The sequence below is a fragment of the Osmerus eperlanus genome, chromosome 17 (assembly GCF_963692335.1).
Source record: "Osmerus eperlanus chromosome 17, fOsmEpe2.1, whole genome shotgun sequence".
NCBI lineage: Eukaryota > Metazoa > Chordata > Actinopteri > Osmeriformes > Osmeridae > Osmerus > Osmerus eperlanus.
Window position 1 is genome coordinate 4,877,794 of NC_085034.1, and position 14,434 is coordinate 4,892,227.

At 59.1% G+C, this 14,434-nt stretch overlaps 1 protein-coding gene across 9 annotated transcripts in view; it reads right to left on the bottom strand.

The window, feature by feature from the left end:
- Positions 1–269: 269 nt before the first annotated feature.
- Positions 270–14,434, bottom strand: part of kmt2e (lysine (K)-specific methyltransferase 2E) — a 28,250-nt gene continuing 14,085 nt past the window's right edge. For 3 of the 9 annotated variants that reach the window (XM_062483684.1, XM_062483683.1, XM_062483686.1), the window contains 21 exons: positions 13,760–13,986; positions 13,526–13,665; positions 12,835–13,034; positions 12,603–12,641; positions 12,217–12,417; positions 11,373–11,503; positions 11,052–11,169; positions 10,798–10,907; positions 10,440–10,692; positions 8,898–8,996; positions 6,665–6,736; positions 5,777–5,956; positions 5,318–5,647; positions 4,861–5,178; positions 4,575–4,725; positions 4,244–4,470; positions 4,087–4,143; positions 3,430–3,975; positions 3,061–3,329; positions 2,769–2,940; positions 270–2,651 (listed from right to left, as the gene is read on the bottom strand). In XM_062483684.1, coding sequence (XP_062339668.1) covers positions 1,608–2,651; positions 2,769–2,940; positions 3,061–3,329; positions 3,430–3,975; positions 4,087–4,143; positions 4,244–4,470; positions 4,575–4,725; positions 4,861–5,178; positions 5,318–5,647; positions 5,777–5,956; positions 6,665–6,736; positions 8,898–8,996; positions 10,440–10,692; positions 10,798–10,907; positions 11,052–11,169; positions 11,373–11,503; positions 12,217–12,417; positions 12,603–12,641; positions 12,835–13,034; positions 13,526–13,665; positions 13,760–13,986 — 4,884 coding nt within the window. In that variant the 3' untranslated portion in view covers positions 270–1,607. The remainder of the gene's footprint in view (positions 2,652–2,768; positions 2,941–3,060; positions 3,330–3,429; positions 3,976–4,086; positions 4,144–4,243; positions 4,471–4,574; positions 4,726–4,860; positions 5,179–5,317; positions 5,648–5,776; positions 5,957–6,664; positions 6,737–8,897; positions 8,997–10,439; positions 10,693–10,797; positions 10,908–11,051; positions 11,170–11,372; positions 11,504–12,216; positions 12,418–12,602; positions 12,642–12,834; positions 13,035–13,525; positions 13,666–13,759; positions 13,987–14,434) is intronic. The other 6 variants (XM_062483688.1, XM_062483689.1, XM_062483687.1 and 3 more) reach the window with 5 other exon arrangements.

Below are 14,434 nucleotides of genomic sequence, written 5' to 3' on the forward strand. Positions count from 1 at the left end.
TGCCAGCCAATCATATGCTCAATGTGCTTTTTGTGGAAAGAAAGCCAAGCACTGAAAATTCAACATGACCAGACATGTAGTACCAAATGAACCGAGGCCGTCATGTCCCTGATGAGCCCGATGGCGTAATGAGCCTTTTGCTTTCTCTGACAGGCTGCAGATGACCTTTGACCTTTCAGTGTACATCCATCAACAGCCTGACAGCAATGACAGCCCCAGGACCCACCGCTACTTGCCCCCTACCAAAAACGCACACACACGACACCACCAGTGGTATAAAACTGTCATTACAGTGATTTATTATATGAACCATGAAAATAGCCAACCAGTGCAGTGTCTGTGAGTCTCTCTCCTCCACACAAACATACACTCACACAAATAATAAAAAAAAGACAAAGTTGAATAGTCCAGAAGAAAGAAAACAAAATAAAATAGTGCTACTGTCACGGAAACATTCAGCTTTGCCAAAGGAGTACTCGTATTTACAACCATATTCAAAAATGGGATGGGAGCGAATTGTACAAGCATAGAAAAGAAAAGAAGCAAATATTTACAATCCTGTTTCTGGTGAAAGCTGGAGTAACCACCTATACATTAAATTACACTTTCTACAAATAACCGTTGATATTCAAAAATAAACCGCTAACGTTCTACTTACGGTGAGTCCTCTGGCTCTCTGACCACTTCAGAAGACTACAGCACTCATCATTCCACCCTGCTTTCTCACTTTCAGAAACTCACACAGAACAAACATTTAGTCACTTGGAATCTGCCTTTTGCTTTCTTTCCATCTCTCACTCTTTCACACAGAAACAGACCCCACCAAACACACACACACACACACACGCACTCACTCCCACTTTCCACACACATACACTCTCCCACCTTCCACACAGGCAGCTTCCATGTGAGGATGACTGCGTCCTCCTGGGCCAGAAAAGCCGGCTCCCAGAAGGGCTTTTCTGAATCTCTGCAGCGGTGCACAGATATTTGTTACACAGAGGAATAAAAAAAATAATAATTCTGTATTCAGGTTTTTTTTTCTCTATACAAAAAGCTTTCTTTTCGCTATAATGAGCCACTAGATAAAAACAAATAAATGGTGTAAAGCAAGACAATAGACAAGAGAAGAGAAACAACTAACTGACAAGGGGATCGAGGCTGGAATGTCCATTGATACAGAAAGTGCGGGGCGTTACAACAGGAATCCAAACAACACAGAGAGGACAGATTGTTCTGTCTATCAGGAAGGAGATTTAAAAAATAATAAACTAAGAAAGGGAGGAGAGTTGTCCCTGGCAGAGTGACACCAGTGAGAGAGAGGGTGATGAGCACCAGGGGAGATCGTCCATCTTCATTTTACAAAGTCTCTTTTCAAGGATTGTTGCAAGGTCCTTTTTTTTTTTTCCTTCTTCTCAAATCGTCCATTTTCTTTTGAAATGTACCCTTTCATCCCAAGTCCTCCTGTTTTTCCATTGGCCATGTGTTCAGGTACATAGAAAATATATATACAGCTTATGTTACACGCACATCGTCTGTAGGAGCACCCTCTCAGAGTGAGTTCAAAGGGGCCGGCAGGGAGGGGCGTTAGGCTTGCTCAGGGTTGGTCAGTGCCACCCTGTACCCAAGTACCCAGTGCTGTGGAAGGGGGCGGAGGAGGCAGAGGCCCCACGAGTCCCACTAGGCATCTGGGTGGCCGAGGCCTGGGCCTGGCCCGGCTGAGTCTGCTGGGGAGGAGGAGGGGGAGGGGGGGGCAGTCCCGTCTGCTGGTGGGGCGGGGGGTAGGTGGCGGAGGGCACGGAGGGGTTGGTGGAGGCGCCGGGGTGCAGCAAGGAGGGCTGGAAGCCCCCGAGGTTCTGAAAGTGGAGCGGGGCCTGTAGAGAGGCGCTGGTGGAGGGGGCGTGAGGCGGGGGAGGGGGCGGCGGGGGCGGAGGCCCCAGGGCCAGGAGGGTGCTGCCACTAGGCTGCTGCTGCTGAGGCTGGGGGGTCTGGGCCTGGGGGGGAGGGGGCGGAGGGGGAGGGACCTGGGGGGCAGCGCTCAGCAGGAGCTGGTGCTGCTGGATGGGAGGGGGCTGCAGGTTAACGTGCAGCAGAGAGGGGCCGGGCTGGGGGTGAGGAGGTGGGGGCGGAGGGGGAGGTGGGGCACCAGAGGTCTGGTAGTGCAGGGCATGGGGGTGAGTCTGGAGGAGAGGCTGGGAGCCGGGGGGGAAGGGGGACGTAACAGCTGGCTTGAACCCTGGAAAGGGCCCGGTGGTGGGGGTGGCCTGGCCAGGGAAGTAGGGCGTAGAGGCTTGAGGTGCTGGGGGAGGAGGGGGCGGTGGGGGCGGGGCACTCTGGGGGCTGTACTGGGAGAATGAGGCTGGGCCAGGCTGGGGCTGGGGCTGAGGCTGGGAGGAGAGGAAGGCCCTCTGGCCACGGAAGGGCGAGGCCTGGGCCTTAGGAGAGTGGAGGACAGAGGGGTTGGGGTAGTGGCTGGGGGAGGACGGGAGAGGGGCAGCATGCAGCTTGGTGGGCGTCAGGGGGGCTGTGGGTTTGGAGCCTGCAGGCTTGGCAAGGTTCGTGGTGGGGGTCTGAGGCTGGCTGTCGCTCTCCTCCTCCTTGGCTGGCCGGCTGGCAGGCTGTGGGGGGGCGCTGGGGCCTGGGGAACACGGCTGGAGGGGGACACATGGAGATGAGGGGTGAATCTCACACAGCGCAGCTTCCATCAGCTCATCAGAAACACAGACGACACAGGGAGAGAGAGAGAGCGCGCGCGTGTGTGTCTTTACCGTGTGTGTCGGTGTCTTCTGAGGACTGGGCGACGGAGAGTCACCCGACGCCACCGGGGGCTCTACCCCCTCGGCCTCCACCCCCTCGTCCTTGTCCTTGCGGTGGTCGCTGAGCAGCAGGGCGCGGTGGTAGCCTCGCTCCCTGGCCTGCTCCACCGAGGTGGACGACGTCCTGACGGGGAAACCACACGTTAGCCCTTCCTTCTCGTCAGACCCGAGAGGCCGGGGAAATATGTGAAGGGTGAAAGGTCGGCCTTGCAGGTAGGGTAGGACCCGGGGGGAAAGCACCTACCACTGTCCTTCTCCTCCACCACCACCACCCTCCTCCTTCTCCCTGTCCCCTGGGGTGGGGGGCGGGGCCGGGGGGTCTGGGTCCTCGCAGGCCTGGGGGGTGTTGGGCGTGTTGGGCGCCGGGGTCGGGGGCTCGTGGGCGGCCTCCACGGCGACGGGGAACACGTCCACGGTGAGGGGCGTCACCATGGAGACCGGGGAGCCGCAGTCAGTCTTGGAGCCGCTGCGACGCGCCTCCCTCTGACGCTTCCTGTACTCCAGCAGAGACACCTGGGAAGAGACCACATCGGCGGGGTCAGAACCGAGGCCTGCTCGACCGTGCTGTTCAGCCCCCCTGGGTGGGACCATGTGACGGACAGCAGCTGCTCACCTTCTTCTTCTGGGGGGGGTTGTGCGCCGACCCGCCTCCCTCGCCTGCGCTGTCTCCACTCAGCGAGCGCGTGAAGCCCAGGCCTCCTCCCTCCTCTGAGCAGGGGTAGAACAGCTGGGCGGCCTCGCTGAAGGGAGCGGCCACCACAACCACGGCCCCGGCCCCGGCCCCAGCTACGGCCGCGGCCCCAGCCTCGGGCCTGAAGGGCAGAATGGGCTCCAGGGTGTGGGAGGGGGTCAGGTCCCTCAGGTTGGAGTTGATGGGGGAGAAGGACAGCCCCCCCGGGCCGGGCGCCGGGCCTCTCTCGGGGCTCTTCATCCAGGGAGGATACGAGGAGGAGGCTGGGTCGGCGGAGGACGAGGCCTCGCTGCTAGCCTCGGCCCCCGGCCCGGGGTCAGCGGCCTCCTCCTCCCCGCAGTCCTGGACCTCCACGGCAGGGGCCTCGGGGCTCGGGGGGGCCGCGGGCACCTTGGCGTCCTGGGGAGGGGTGTCTGAACTGGGAGCCCTGGCGCAGGGAGAGGAGAGCAGCGAGGGGGGGCGTTCCACCTGGGGGAGAGAGGGAAAGCTCTTTTAGAAAAGGCCTTGGATTCGTTTCTCAGACGTGTACCAGGTGAGGAGATGTGAGGCGCGGCAACACGCTCACGGCCCTCCGCTCACCTCGTGGGTGCTGGGTCTGCGACTGCCCTCTGGGGAGCTGTCCAGCGAAGACTCACTCTGCAGGTACAGGGACGGACACGTCAATACAACACCCCCGTAACTCCTGTGGACCACTGTGTGTGTGTGTGTGTGTGTGTGTGTGTGGGGGGGGTCTTACCTCCTGTGGGGCGCTAAATGTGTGTGTTGGGGTGCTGGGTAGGGCCTCCGCGCTGGGCTCCTCCACGCGGGGGCGGGGCGGGGTGGCCAGCAGGAGGGGCGTGCCCGGCGTCTCTGATAGGTCAGCCCGGGTGGGTGTGGCACAGGGAGAGCCGTAGGGGGTGGAGCTCTCTGACATGCAGGCGTCCAGAGGACAAAGGCGACGCTTCTTCAGGGGGGTGGGCAACTCTGAAACACACACACACCTTTGCGTTAGTTGTACGCTCACACACACGCACACAGAACGAGAAATCTGCTGTTCCCATGGCGCGCAAACTGGCCGCTACACCCACCTGGTAGAGAGCAGCCGTTGTAGGGCAGGGGGCTGTCAGAGTCTCCGTTGATGGGGGGGCTGAGGGGCCCGTCGGGGGGCAGGAGGAGGGCGGGGCGGCTGCTGGCCGGGCTGGTGGAGCCCTCCTCTTCCAGAGCCTGCTTTAACCAGCGCTGTGGAGGAGAGGACAGGTCAGTCAGCACCACACCACTGCTACCAAACCACACCTCTACACAAGCCCTCTATGAAGCTAGGAGGCGGAGCTGTGAACCCGCCTGGCCCCAGCTGGTCACCAGGGCCCTGCGTACCTTCTTGCATGAGCCGGAGGTGGGGGGCGTCTCGGGCAGCTCCCGGGAGCGCCGGCGCCCGGTGGGCACGCCCGGCGTGGTGGGGCTGCGGCTGACAAGGAAGGGCGAGGAGAAGCGGACGTAGTGTTTGGGCGTGCTGTAGACGTGCGGGCTGCAGGCCATGCCCGGCAGGGCGTTGAGCTGGGTGGCCAGCACCTCGGGGTCGCTGCTGATCCTCAGGGGCCGCTCGGGGACGGGCTCCGGGGTCCGCACGGAGCGCTCCGGCTTGTCCCCCGCCCACTCGCTCACAAAGTGCTGCTGTGCGGACAGAGAGGAAGCCTTTGAGGGGAGAGGGGGAGAGAGAGAGGCTTGATTAGGCGACCGATGCCGACTCGGGGAACTGCTGAGTGAACAAAGCGGCAATGTGTGGGGGCGCTGTGACGCAGAGACGTGAAGGCCGGGGGGATGAGAGCGCTACCTTTTTAGCTTTGAAGTTCTTCTGCCCGGGGCGGGTTCTGTCCGGGGCGGGGGAGCAGCTGTGTGGGGGGCTGGCGTCGGGAGGGTGCGACAGCAGGGTCTCCGGCTCGGGGGCGCAAGGGGCCTCGCCCTCGGGGGCCCCCTCGTTGGCCAGCGGCTCCAGGCCCTCCCCTGGGGAGCCGGGCGGCAGGTCGGAGCAGGTGCTGATGGTGCGCGCTCGCCGCCGCTGCTGGCCGATGTGCGTGCGGTTCCTGGTGAAGCTCTTCCTCTGGCGGGAACCTTTGACCTTGGCGGGCTTCAGGCCCGGCTCCTCCTTCACCTCCAGCAGGGGCTGGAGACAGAGAGGTCACAGGGTCAGGAACACAGACACAAACACATGACTGAACTTCTTGACTCCGGGTGGGTCCTAGCACCGACCTGGGATGTGTCCTGCTGTGTGTGTGTGTGTGTGTGTTGTCACCTGCATGGGTGCAGGAGACTCGGCCTCGGGGGTGGCGGGGGGCTCCTCCTTGATGTCGCTGCGGCCCAACACGTCCGACTTGGTGCCGATCCTCTCCAGGGCCTGCTCCCTGCGCTTCTCTCTCTTCTCCATGCGAGCGAACGCCTGCAGGATGGCCTCCATCTTCCTCTCCTCCCGGGTCTGCAGAGAGAGGGGGGGCGAGAGAGAGAGAGAGAGAGAGAGAGGAGGGGGGGGAGAGAGAGAGAGAGAGAGAGAGAGAGAGGGGAGGGGGGGAGAGAGAGAGGGGAGGGGTGAAAGCGTTAGACTAGTGTTGAGCTTCCTGCCCCTATGGGTACAGAGGCAGGGCCTCAGCCTGGCACACACTGCACACACAGCACCGGCGACAGGCGGTCTAGCTGGCAGAGAGAACAGCAGGGCGGCAGACACAGGGGAAGGGACCGCTCGGACCCTTCCGGTAGGGGAGGGGGGGGGGGGGAAGCACAAAATATATCAACCCTGTAGTGAGTAAACGTCAAACAAATCTAAAAAAAAGTCACTGGAACAGTTCAGCCCTTTACCAACCTGTCAGGGGGTTGAGTGTGTGTGCACGTGTATGAGCCACGGTCAGGTACTTTCAATTTATTTTCCCCCCTTTCTCCTGTCTGCCACGAACCAAACGGTGCACCAGAACTAGCGCCAACACAGCCCCCTAGATTTGTTGCAGCGCTGGTCAGTCATTTGGGTGGGTGTGTGCGCGCGTGTGTGTGTGTGTGTGTGTGTGTGGGGGGGGGGGGGCTTACAGAGAATGCGGGTCGGTTAGTTTGTCTGTAAGTCAGTGGGACCCCCTTTTATGGTTGTGGGTGGGTCACCCCAAGGTCATGGACAGCGGGGACAGTGGGTCAAGTTTACCTCCTTGTTTCTGGAGCCCATCCAGCTGGAGGTCCCTCCGCCGGGCAGATGGGCCTCCTCTGCTGGGCTGGCCTGGATGGTTTACAGGGAGACAGCCTGGTTTAGAAGAAAAGAGGACCCCCCCGGCACACACACACATACACAGGCTGACGGGCAGCCCTGGGGGGCTGCAGGTGGGACAGGCCTGTGTGTGACTGACCACAGGGGGGTTTGACGCTGAGGGGAGGGGCAGGAAAACTAGGCTAGGACTAGATGGGGGCTCATATTGGTACAGGTACACCCCCATACAGAGGTCATGTATGGATCAAGACCCCAAGTCTAATATTCTGGACATCTAAGAGTTAATGATGTGTATAAAACCTTTTTTATTTGATCTTTCCCCTTCTTCCATACCATCCTCCATCATCACAAAACACACAGCAACAACTGTCCCCTGCAGAAACGGCAATCCAGACAATGCAACAAACCCAACCACCATCCAACCCCGCAACGCCACAGCAGCTGTGAAACCAGGCCTCGCGCGGCGCGTCCTCAGAGGAGTGTGTGACACCGGTCAGTCCCTGCTCCATCCCCCATGTCCTGGACCAGCCCAGGCCTCAGTGCGACAGGACAACATACCATGCCTGACTAACATTCCTCAGGTGAGTTACGAGCCCACGAGACGCTGCATGGTTAGGCTTATGAACACCACCCCCCCCTCCCCCGGAAGTGTCTGTGGAGATAAGATTGTGAATACGGAGGGCTTGGCTCTATCATGGGGGGTGGAGGTGTGTGGGGGGTGGAGGGTGGAGGTGTGTGGGGTGGAGGTGTGTGGGGGGTGGAGGTGTGTGGGGGGTGGAGGTGTGTGTGGGGGGTGGAGAGTGGAGGTGTGTGTGGGGGGGTGGAGGTGTGTGTGGGGGGTGGAGGGTGGAGGTGTGTGTGGGGGGGTGGAGGTGTGTGTGGGGGGTGGAGGGTGGAGGTGTGTGGGGGGGTGGAGGTGTGTGTGGGGGGTGGAGGTGTGGGGGGGTGGAGGGTGGAGGTGTGTGTGGGGGGTGGAGGTGTGTGGGGGGTGGAGGGTGGAGGTGTGTGTGGGGGGTGGAGGTGTGTGGGGGGTGGAGGTGTGTGGGGGGTGGAGGTGTGTGGGGGGTGGAGGTGTGTGGGGGGTGGAGGGTGGAGGTGTGTGTGGGGGGTGGAGGTGTGTGGGGGGTGGAGGGTGGAGGTGTGTGGGGGGTGGAGGTGTGTGTGGGGGGGTTCTCCTGGCCCTGCTTCTCTTGGAGGCAGCTTATAGGATCTCCCCACAGTCAATTTGGCCCTGGCAACACAGCATGGACCAGCCTTCTCTCCCCTCCCCCCCTCCCCCCCTCCACGGCCAGTTAGCAGTCCCAGCCTGTCCAATGGCCAGCAGCATGAGTCAGCACTTTACACCTCAGGCTCACCGTGTTGAGGGGCGCTGACAACAGGGTAATTTCCAGAGAGAGTGTGTGTGTGTGTGTGTGAATGTGGCAGGGTCAGTGTTTGTGTGCATGCTTGACCCCGTATAACCAGGACACGGCGCTCACTGGCAGGGAAGAGGTTGGAACAGTAATTGGCAATTTCAGATTTGTGTGGCCAAACTGTACGTGAGAGTCATACTCATAAGCAGCGGCCGGGGGGGGGTTGATCCTGTGTACCTGATGCCCACGCTTGCTCATTCTGGCAGCTAACAAGGAAGGGCGCGAGGTCCCCGTGGCGCTGGAGGCCCCATTACGGGCCGGAGTGTCATGTGGCGGTTACAAAAATGAAACGGAATAAATGAGGAAAAAAAAAACCTGAGCGATGTCAGCACAAGCGGGGGGGGGGGGGGGGGGGGGGGGGCTCGGAGGTGCGGGAGCCCTGCCAGAAGAATGAGCAGCCTCCCGGAGAGAGGGGGGGCAGGCGGGCGAGAGCAGCGAGGTACGGAGGGGGAGGAGCTACACAGCAACAGGAGCAGAGATGGCGGCAGTGCTAGCAGGGCAGGATGAAGGGAGGGGGGGGAGTGATGGGGGAGGTTTGTGGGGGGAGAGACTAGGAGAGAGAGGACGCACAGGTCCAACCCCACCCCCGACCCACCCACCCACCATCACCACCACCACACCACACAAAAACGGGGGCCCACACCCACATCAGCAGGGTGGGGGGGGGGGGGCAGCGGTGGCGTGTTCCCCACCCCCACCCCAGGTCTTGAGGGGGGGGGGGTGGGCAGCTGCACAGCAACGCCGCAGCCCGGCGCACTTACCATCTTCTTCCTCCTCTCTGCAATCTGCTCCTCTGACTCCATCTCTACTTCATTGCTAACGGAGGTTTTGTCTTCTAGATCCTCAATAAACTCAGGATCCTGTGAGAGGGGGGGAAGAGGAGGGGGGGGGGGCGCTTTATCATGGCTCTGCTGTCAGTCTGGTTACAGACTAGGAGGTAGTTGGGTAAGTGGGGGACGGGGGGGGGGGGGAGGGGTTAAGTGAACTGAGCACTAGTGAGGTAGACGGGTGGTCTGTGGTGGGCTTGACTGGGACTGTGCGAGAGCGTGTGGTGATCTTAAGGAGAGGGACAGGTCTGACGGGAAACGTCTTCGAGTACTTGGATCGTTTAGAAACCGCCCACGCCACCTCAACTGCTTTACCTCCCTCTGTCTATTGTCTCTTTTCACATCATTATTTTTTGTGCACAACTGTCAGCCTTCTCGACCCCAGTATATGGGTGTTCCCACAGTAATTACATGTGCTTACGAGTGCGCGTCACGGCCCTCACTTATCTCCATTGTCTGTCGGCATCGAAACTAACCCGTCGTCATCCTAGCTGAGACGCCCTACCCCCCATCTCCATGGATCCCCCTGCATTGTGGCTCCCTACAGACGCAACCTAGTCAGCGCACATCGCAACTCCACTGTTCCTACCCCTGTTCCTACCCCTGTTCCTACCCCTGTTCCTACCCCTGTTCCTACCCCTGTTCCTACCCCTGTTCCTACCCCTGTTCCTACCCCTGAACAAGTGAAAAGCCCTCTCCACATGTCATCTGCACTGTCAACAGAAGGGCTAGTCTGCTGTGGTGATGAGCGGTGCTAGGGGGGGAAGCAGGTGCACAGCGCCATGCTGGCTGGGATCTGCCGTGCCAGGGGGCCGAACAACACACGCCCCTGAACTGGGAGGTCGTCTGCGGGAGCAGTCAGCTGACGGAGGGGGTGGGGGGTCTGGAATGATGGCGTGGGAGGGGTGGGGTGGAGGTGGGGGGGGAGGGGGTTGCTAGCCAGGGACAGGGGGAAACTGAGATGACAACATACAGTTCATAGAAGGATACATGTGTGTAACTATAGATATTACATGCAAGGTCATACTAGGACACATGCATGGACATTGATGAGAACTGAATGGAAAAGGAAGCAAACGATAACAGCAGACTATGCATTATAAGGTGAGTCAGGGCCATGGTGTTACTAGGACTGGAGAGAGACAGGCAGGGAAGAGTGAGGGGAGGAGGGTGAAGGGGATGAAGGGAGTGAGGGGAGGAGAGAGAACGAGAGAGAGACACACACAGGGAGAGAGAGAGAGACACACACAGGGAGAGAGAGGGAGAGAGAGAGGGAGAGAGAGAGACACACACGGGGAGAGAGAGGGAGAGAGAGAGGGAGAGAGAGAGACACACACGGGGAGGGAGAGAGAGGGGGGGAGAGAGAGGGGAGAGAGAGGGAGAGAGAGAGACACACACGGGGAGGGAGAGAGAGGGGGGGGAGAGAGAGGGGAGAGAGAGATAGACAGAGAGGGAGAGAGAGAGAGAGAGACCCACCTGGTTGTTTGAGATGGACAGGCGGAGGGGAGACAGTTTCCTCTGCTTGCCGTCCATCAGGCCTCGGCCCTTCCCCTCACAGTCGAGGCCCAGGTTCTGGTTCTGGCCCCCGTCCTCCCCCCGGGGGGGCTCCTTGTCCTTGCGGCCCCGGCGGCGGGTGCCCGCCCCCAGGTTCTCCGTGGGCTCCAGGTTGTGCTTGAGCACAGGACACTCTTGGTTCCCCTTCAGACAGGCACAGTCCACCTTGTATTTACTGGGAACAGGGAGAGATGGGGGGGGGAGAACAACATGAGAACTGACTGCCGATGTGTCGGTGGGGATGTAGGTGTGGAGGTCTGTGTGGGTCCTCTGGGCTCACCAGCTGCCATAGTCGTAGTCAAAGCCTATGGTAATCTCACTGCCCTTGGTGATGGGCCTCAGGGAGTAGATATACAAATGCAGCATGCCATCCTCTATGACGTGGCGCACCTGAGAGAGGGAGAGAGAGAGATGGCGAGTCAAAGGAGAGAGATATCAGTCTGTCGAGGTCAGTGACCGCAGGGGGGTGAGGGGTGGGTGAGGGGGTCCAGGGACTCTGGACGCAGTGACGCGCACTCTGATTGGCCCGCTCACCTCAGAGTTGGGGGTGCAGGAGCGGCGGATGAAGCGGGCCTCGTTGCCGAAGCTGCGGGCGTCCACGCACATCTCCAGCCCGTCAAACTTGGAGTAGAACAACACAAAGGGGTAGGGCCTGGCGGGGGAGGGACACACAGACGGCTGAAGGACTGCAGCTAACAACTGCAGTGAGTCACACGGACTGGACCCAGCACACATACACAGAGAGTTGTGTCTAGGGTATAAGAATCTGACATTGCCTAGGGCTTGCTATAACCCAAGGGCCCCAACTGCCCCAGTACTGCAGGACAGCACTGTGACACTGGGTGGTGTGCTCACCTCTTGAAGAAGTAGCCGTTCGCCTCAAACTGCTGCCTCAGCATGAACTTGCCCCTGTACTCAATGATGAGGGCGTCAGGAGCCAGGTCCCTCACTGCCTTCAGAATCTTCTTATTCTTCTGCACCTGACTCTGGGGGGGGGGGGGGGGGGCATATGAGTACACGCTGGGGAGGAAACCTCAGCTGCTCTAGAGACGTGTGGTCATGAGAATGCAGGCTGCGTGTGTGACGTGTATGAATGCTGTAACAGAACCTCGATATCAGGGGTACTCAATTAGAAACCCAAAAGGTCCACTCACCAAGTTTCCATTCAGTCCAAGGTTCGGAACAGTGATGGTTTGTTTTTCTGGCCCTTACCTCAAGAGTTCTTGGGGTAATTTTGTTCAAAGTGTCGATGCTTTGTGTCATAGTGACGTTTCGAGTTACCACTTTTGACAAGGGCAACCGTCTCATTGCAGATTAAACACATCGGTTTTGTGCTCCCCACTGGCAGCACAAATGCTTACTTCAGTCCACTCTGTCAGAAATGTGTGATTTTCGTAATCAACTTTTCGCTTTGTGTCGGGTTTTGCGAACAACGTTGAGTGCGTACAGAGATTACAGTTATTACAGCTCCTGATTGGACCTTTGGATTGGACAAGGAAGATAGAAACATCTAGTAGGAAAAAAAAATGTAGGCTATAGCGCAAAATCACGCACCAATGAAAACTCGCTTGGATCACGACTAAATGAATGTTGATTTTGTCTTCGGTCCAAATTGTCTTGAGTCTGGGTCCGGATTGGAACCGGAGTCCGCCTATTGAGTACCCCCCGCTCTCTATGATCAGGTGTGTGTGTGTGTTACCTCTACAGGTGGTTTGAAGGTGGCAGGGTTGGTGTTGTAGGCCAGAGTCTTGCCGTCTCCGGCCTCTTTGACCCGCAGCAGGATCTGGACGTCCTCGCTGTACTGGTTGCTGCTGGCCTCCTCGTAGCGCTCCATCCAGGACTTGATCTTGTTCTCCCACAGGGACGGGTGCTCCGACGGCTCCAGGTCCGGGGCCGAGCCCTGGGGAGGAGAGGAAGGAGGAAGGGAAGGAGGAGAGGAAGACAGGGAGAGGAGGATAAAGGAGAAATGGCAGGGGAAGGAGGAGAGGAGGACAGGGTTAGCCTGCAGGTCCTAACCTCAGGGCAAACAGGAAGCCAACAGCAGACAGGGGGGTGAGCAGGTGTGGCTGTGTGTTTGTGAGGTACCTTTACTCTGGAGGATTTTCGAGAGCCCTCACGGAATGCCTGTGGACGCAAGACAAGGAGACGTGAGAACATGCCGGGCCGTGCCGGCGACAGACACAACCAACGTAGGCCACGCCTCCTCCAGGTCAACAATTTGACACCAGCAGACACGTCCAAACACGAGTGAAAGACAACAAAAGCGTGGAAAGCGCTCTGTCGGGCGTGAGTGACAGGCCGCAGGAGCAGCACGGACCTTCTTAGCTCGGGCCGCTGCGGCGGCGGGCTCCTTGTCTCCGCTCCTCTTGCGTTTCTTGTCGGCCTGCTTGCTGGCCAGGCGCCCGGTGGTCAGGGTGATGGTGTTGGGGGTGTGCTGGAAGGCCGAGTAGAGCTCCAGGGGAACCTCGTCCCCGCTCTCGGTGGCGCTGGTGTCCCCGTCTGCACAAACACACAGACCTTCATCATAATAGAGGCACATGGCAAAAGTCAATCTCCACACGTCATCTCCACAACAGCAAAGAAAAAAAAAAAACACAACAACAGTAGTCCAAGAGAAATGTGGCATAGTGGTCTGTAATGCAACAACTCCATAGCAAGCTACATTCCCATTCAAACGAAAGCTAGTCTCCGTGGCTGTCATGTCCGTGCGCTCCCTGGTTCCATTTATGGAGTACGGCTGCAGTTCAGAGCCTGCCCAGCAGGTGTCAGTGTGGCGCTGGGGCCTGGCCTGTGTGCTGAGGTCTAGGCAGCTGGTGTCAGACCTGCAGGGGGCGGAGGCAGCAGACTGACACTGCCTCGCTAGATCCTGCTTATCGGTCTCAAAGACACTGCAGCACAGGGGAGGACACGGGAGACAGCACCTACCTACCTGGCTGGGTCTACCTATCAGTCTAGTTAGCTCTTAGATCTCTCTCTCTCTCTCTCTCCCCCTCCCTCTCCCCACTCACCAGACATGTTCTCTCTCTTCCTGGTCTGCAGCAGGATGGCCCTCTCTCTGTCCAGGTTGCGTGGCTGGCAGCGCTCGCACAGGTAGGTCTCAGGAATGTGAAGCCTGTCGATGGCCATGCAGTCTATGTGCTGCCACACACTGAAACACACACACACACACACACAGCCTTGAGACGGCGACAGCAGAGGGTGACCCTCCTGCCCCAGACAGGTGCCCCGACGGTCCCTCCTACCTGCATTTGTCGCAGCAGATCATGTAGCCGTCGTCGTGGGTGAAGCCGCAGATGCAGCGGGTGATGTCGGCCCCGTAGCTGCCGTCCTCCGAGGTGCTGAGCGTGGTGCCCCTGGACGCCTCGTCCTGGCCCCCCGGAACAAACAGCCCCTCGCCCGGCCGGATCAGCATGGAGGGGGGCGGGGAGGCCGGGGGAGTGGGTGGGGGGCGAGCCCCATAGTTGTGGTCCTGTGGTGAGGAGGAGGAGGAGGAGGAAACTTAGAAGGGGGGTGGATCTCTCAGGTAAGGTGCCTGTGTATTAATGTGTTCTTAGCAGACGCTTTTGGGGCGATGTACAAGGGGGGGAGATTTGACCCTGAGACCTCTTGCTTTGCACATGAAACGCTCAACTACTGAGTAATACCCATCTCCATACACTACGACTTTCAGATCCATTTGATTCAATTTAGTTTCAGATCCATTTGATTCCATTTAGTTTTTAGAATTGCGTTTCCTTTCTTGGGTTAACCTGAAAACCTGATTCACACGCAGCGCTTCCCTACCTCAGGTGAGCGTTCTATATTAGCTGGGCTACCTTTGCTTATGATTAACCAGGAGGCAGAACTCAGGTATGTAGGTCAGGTGGGGAGGGTGCAGCCCTGCTGTAGGGGCCAGGAGGACCAGGAGGGCGTACTCA